Here is a 4,830-nt window from a genome sequence, read left to right on the forward strand (position 1 = left end):
CTTTATTTGTTTTGCATAAATGAGGCACGAAGTCCCTAGGTTCGTCATGGTTCGAAGTATCCCACCTTTGTTGCTAGATTGGTGGGAAAATCGCTCGCCAAGTGACAAACATCATATGAAAAGAGTTCTCGGGAATTTACCTTCTTTGTTAGATATTCAACCAAACAATGTGTTAATTGAGGCTTCCACCATGTTCTGGGATGAGAAGAGGGTCGTCTTCCGTTTTGGTGATATAGAAATGACTCCCCTTCTAGAGGAAATACGAGGCTTCGCTGGGCTCCCATGGGATAGCCCTGGCTTGTTGGTACCGGAAAACTATACTTCTCGAGGTTTCCTAAAAATGATGGGTTTCAGGAAAAATGATGAGTTAGTTTGTCTGAAGAAATCTTACATACCATTCGACTTCCTTTACGAGCGTTATGGTCACATCAAGTCATATCGTCTTTACCATGATGAATTTGCCATCACTTCTTTGGGTTGGACTCAGCGCCAGGTTTTTGTATTCATTGTCTATTTTTTGGGGATCCTGATATTCTCGATACAAGGAGAAAGGATCCATACTCACCTAGCTATGGTCACTAAGACCCTAATGGAAGGAATTGAGGGGCAAACTTACACTATTGTCCCAATGATCGTGGCTGAGATGTACCTAGCCTTAGACTGTTGAAAAAAAGGATATAGGCATTTCGAGGGTTACAATCTGTTGCTGCAAATATGGTTGTTAGAACACCTTCAGAGAGGACAATACCGTCAAGAATTTCCGTGACGACCATAGAATGACCACATAGCTTATCACCATCCGAAGAGAATGACTTTTATCCTAGACAGGTTTGCACAACCGGGAAACGCTGTGAGCTGGGTACTTTTCTTTAGCAATTTGACTGATGACAAGGTACATTGGATGTTCGAGTGGTTCCCTAGCAGTGAATTCATCATCAGGTCGAGAGATGTTCCTCATCTAGTGCTAATCGGATTAAGGGGAATCTATCCTTATGCTCCTATCAGAGTCACGAGGCAAGATGGGAGAAAACAGGTTATACCACGAGTTTCCAAAATGGTTCATTACAAAGCAGACTTCCAAGGGAATGCCATTCCATTCAAGTTTGAGGAACAACACATGTGGCATCAAAAGATTATTGTGGAGAAAGATACCATCGAGCCAGATATGTATCATGCCGGCCATGTGTACTTCTACCCATCATGGTTGGTCGATGATATAGCAGGAGAGGTCAAGACAGGGGTTGATTTGAGAAATAGGGTCATAGACGACGCTGCTGAAGCACAAGTCAAATGCAAGAGGTTGCGCAAAAGGGTTTTTGAATCTGAGGCCAGGCATTTGGAACAACATAAAGTGGACATGGAAGCAATCAATGAATGGAGGGGAATCGCTACTAAATTAACAGAAAGGTTGGATTATTTGGAGTAGGGTTTGATGGAACTTGAGGGAAAGATGAGGAAAAGGGTCTCGTATTGTCAGAACGCAGAGGGCAATGAAGGAGGACATCTAGCAAGGGTGTATCTGCTGTTGGACATGCGCGACCTAGGGGATCTGATTGACGGGGCTAAGAAGGCCAAGATTGGAAAATGTCCCCCTGGGACCGAGTAGATTAGGAATGATGTTTTCTAGATTCGTTTTAGAATTTGATTGTAATAAGGAAAATGCCACTAGTAACTCTTTATAATTATTGTCATTTTAGTAGAAATTTGGTCTATTTATCATATTAATGAAATGACGCAGTTATCGGCATTGAGTTTTCTCCAAAGCTATATGTCTCTAAGCCTACCTCGGGCACGATGAGGTCCCCAAATTAGGACGCGAATTTATAGTTCCACAATACGTGTTTAAATATCGTAAATATCCTTTTAATACTCCTTACTGACTTGTTTACCTTTTGTTTTTCTTCTTTTATTTGTTTATTCCCATCCCCTAAGGTTGGTTCGTGCATACTGGCATCATCAGCATGTCATACCAAATCTAGAGGTCCTCCACCTCCTCCACCTCCTCCAAGTGATCCTAAGAACAAAGGAAAAGCTAAGATGGACGATATGAGTGGTATCGGGAAAGACGACGTTGCGCACACCGAGAATGTCGAAACTTCAGATGGTCGAAGTACTCCGGCACAGAATGACTTAGTTTTACGGTTAGAGCAAAAGATACTGGAGTTACAAGGGGAACTTGAGCAGGTCCGTAACTTGGAAAACCTTTCCCTTACCCTGAATGTTCCCGATATCAATCAACAAAATGCCCAAAACCCAACACCTCCTCAAAACACACAAAACCAGCACCTGCAAAATCCTCCCCCACTTCATCAATATGTCACACCTCCCCAAAATCCTAATCCTCCACCAGTACCAACTCCTCTACAACATCATCATCATCCGACCCAGTACCCAAAAATTACCACCTATCACACTCCTTAAAATGCACCACAACCTACTCCTGATCCCCAACACTCAACCAATGATCACCACTACACCCAAATCCCTAGAGTCCACCAAAGTAACCCCATATACGTGGAAACCTTACCCCACACTTCACAACAAACCCCGTATACACCTGAATCCGCCGAGAAGGACTTATTCATCAAGAATATGACGGAAGAACTTAAGAAGCTTACGAGTCGAGTCCAAGGTGTTGAAGGTGTTAAAGGCATCAAAGGTTTGAACTATGAGGATTTATGTATTCAACTGGACGTAGAACTACCAGAGGGTTACAAACCTCCTAAGTTCGAAATGTTCGACGGGACAGGTGATCCAAAGGTACATCTAAGGACGTATTGCGACAAGCTCGTAGGGGTTGGTAAAGATGAAAGAATCCGCATGAAGCTGTTCATGAGGAGCCTCACTGGAGACGCCCTATCCTGGTACATCAGTCAAAATCCAAAGAAGTGGATTAATTGGGTGAGCATGGCATCAGATTTTATGGATTGGTTCAGATTCAACACAGAGAATGCACCAGACGTCTTCTATATCCAGAATCTTAAAAAGAAGCCGACATAAACTTTTCGCGAGTATGCTACTCGGTGGAGATCAAAGGCTGTAAAAGTAAGGCCAGCATTAGAAGAATAACAAATGAACAAATTCTTTGTCCGGGCCCAGGATCCGCAATATTATGAGAGGTTGATGGTTATTGAAAATCATAAATTCTCCGACATTATCAAATTGGGAGAATGAATGGAAAAAGGAATCAAAAGCGAAATGGTAACAAATTTCGAGGCACTCCAGGCTACGAACAAAGCATTGGGGAGGGGGGGGGTATATCTAAAATGAAGGAAGTAGGGACTGTGATGGTAGCCCAAGTTCCGAAGTCTCCTCTCACATACCAAACACCTACATCCACATATCAGCCTTCACCTCCTAGATATCAATAACCCGCTACCGCCTACCACAGTTACAACACTCAGTCAACATATTACTACTAACCACCATCCCGCCAAAACTACTAAACACCCAGGCCAAATTTCGACCGTAGGCCGCCCAGAAAATACACTCCTATTGCCGAACCTATTAACCAGTTGTATGAGAGATTGAAAGCTACCGGTTATGTCACTGCCATTCCCGCTGTCGCAATGGAAAATTCCTCTCAGTGAGTCAATCCGAATAAGACATATGCCTACCATTCGGGTATGAAGGGTCACACTATTGATGAATGCCGCACTATGAAGGATAAGATCCAGACACCGATTGATACCAAAGTTATACAGGCAAATGAGATTGCACCTAATATCCGCAACAATCCCCTACCAGATCACAGGGGCGAGGGGGTAAATGTGATAGAAACTGATGAAGAATGGGACCCGGAGGGTTCAATTGGGCTCATTCGAGAAGAGGATGATCCCAAAATGCCTCAAGTCACTCTCACGCCTATTGTGTTACAGATACAGTCACCGATTGAAGTTGAGGTAGCCGCGCCGACTCCGTTCGAGGTTGAAGTAACAACTCCCTCAGCCACGCCAACTCCGTTCGAAGTAGAAGTGACCACACCATTCACCGTAACGGTAGAACCCACACCATTCTTTAATTCCAATGCTGTGCCCTGGGACTATACTGCAGAAGCGAGAAGGAAAGGAAAGGGGAAAATGGAAGAAACTGGTGCAGCACAAGGTAGGACCAGAACTGGTAGGGTTTACACGCCCGAGCATTTGGGGGGAACAAGTAAAGAAGCCGCTTCCAGGCAGCCTATCATTGAAACCGGCCCGGATGATCTTTGGAGAAAGGTGCAAGCAAGGGAGTATTCTGTGGTTGATCATTTGAACAAAATCCCTGCTCAGATATCCATTCTATCACTACTCCAGAATTCTGAGGCACATAGGAACGCGTTGATAAAAGTGTTGAATAAGGCTTATGTACCCAACAACATTACCAGTGGAGAGATGGCCAACATGGTAGGATAAGTATTAGAAAGCCATAAGATCACTTTCCACGAAGATGAATTTCCACCAGAAGGGTTGAGCCATAACAGGGCGTTGCATATCACAGTACAGTGCGAAGACAAATTCATTGCCAGGGTCTTGATAGATGGGGGTTCAAGTCTCAACATCTGCCCGTTGACTACTTTGAAGAGGTTAGGTAAAGGTTTGCATGAGATACGAGCAAGAACTATGAACGTAAAAGCGTTCGATGGGTCTCAAAGGGCCACAATTTGAGAAACCAACATCTGCTTACAAATGGGTCCAACTTGGTTTGATGTTGAATTCCAAGTGCTCAACATATCCGACTCATACAATCTGCTATTGGGACGACCTTGGATACACACCACTGGGGCTGTAGTGTCTACTCTGCATCAGGCTTGTGAAGTTCGAATGGAATCATCAGGAGGTGATCATTCAT

General features: G+C 43.9%; 1 protein-coding gene across 1 annotated transcript; it reads left to right on the forward strand.

The window, feature by feature from the left end:
* Window positions 1–2,592: 2,592 nt before the first annotated feature.
* Window positions 2,593–3,000, forward strand: LOC138900598 (uncharacterized). The gene has a single exon (XM_070187701.1). The coding sequence runs from the start codon at window positions 2,593–2,595 to the stop codon at window positions 2,998–3,000; it is 408 nt and encodes a 135-aa protein (XP_070043802.1).
* Window positions 3,001–4,830: the final 1,830 nt, after the last annotated feature.

The sequence above is a fragment of the Nicotiana tomentosiformis genome, chromosome 10, assembly GCF_000390325.3.
Source record: "Nicotiana tomentosiformis chromosome 10, ASM39032v3, whole genome shotgun sequence".
NCBI lineage: Eukaryota > Viridiplantae > Streptophyta > Magnoliopsida > Solanales > Solanaceae > Nicotiana > Nicotiana tomentosiformis.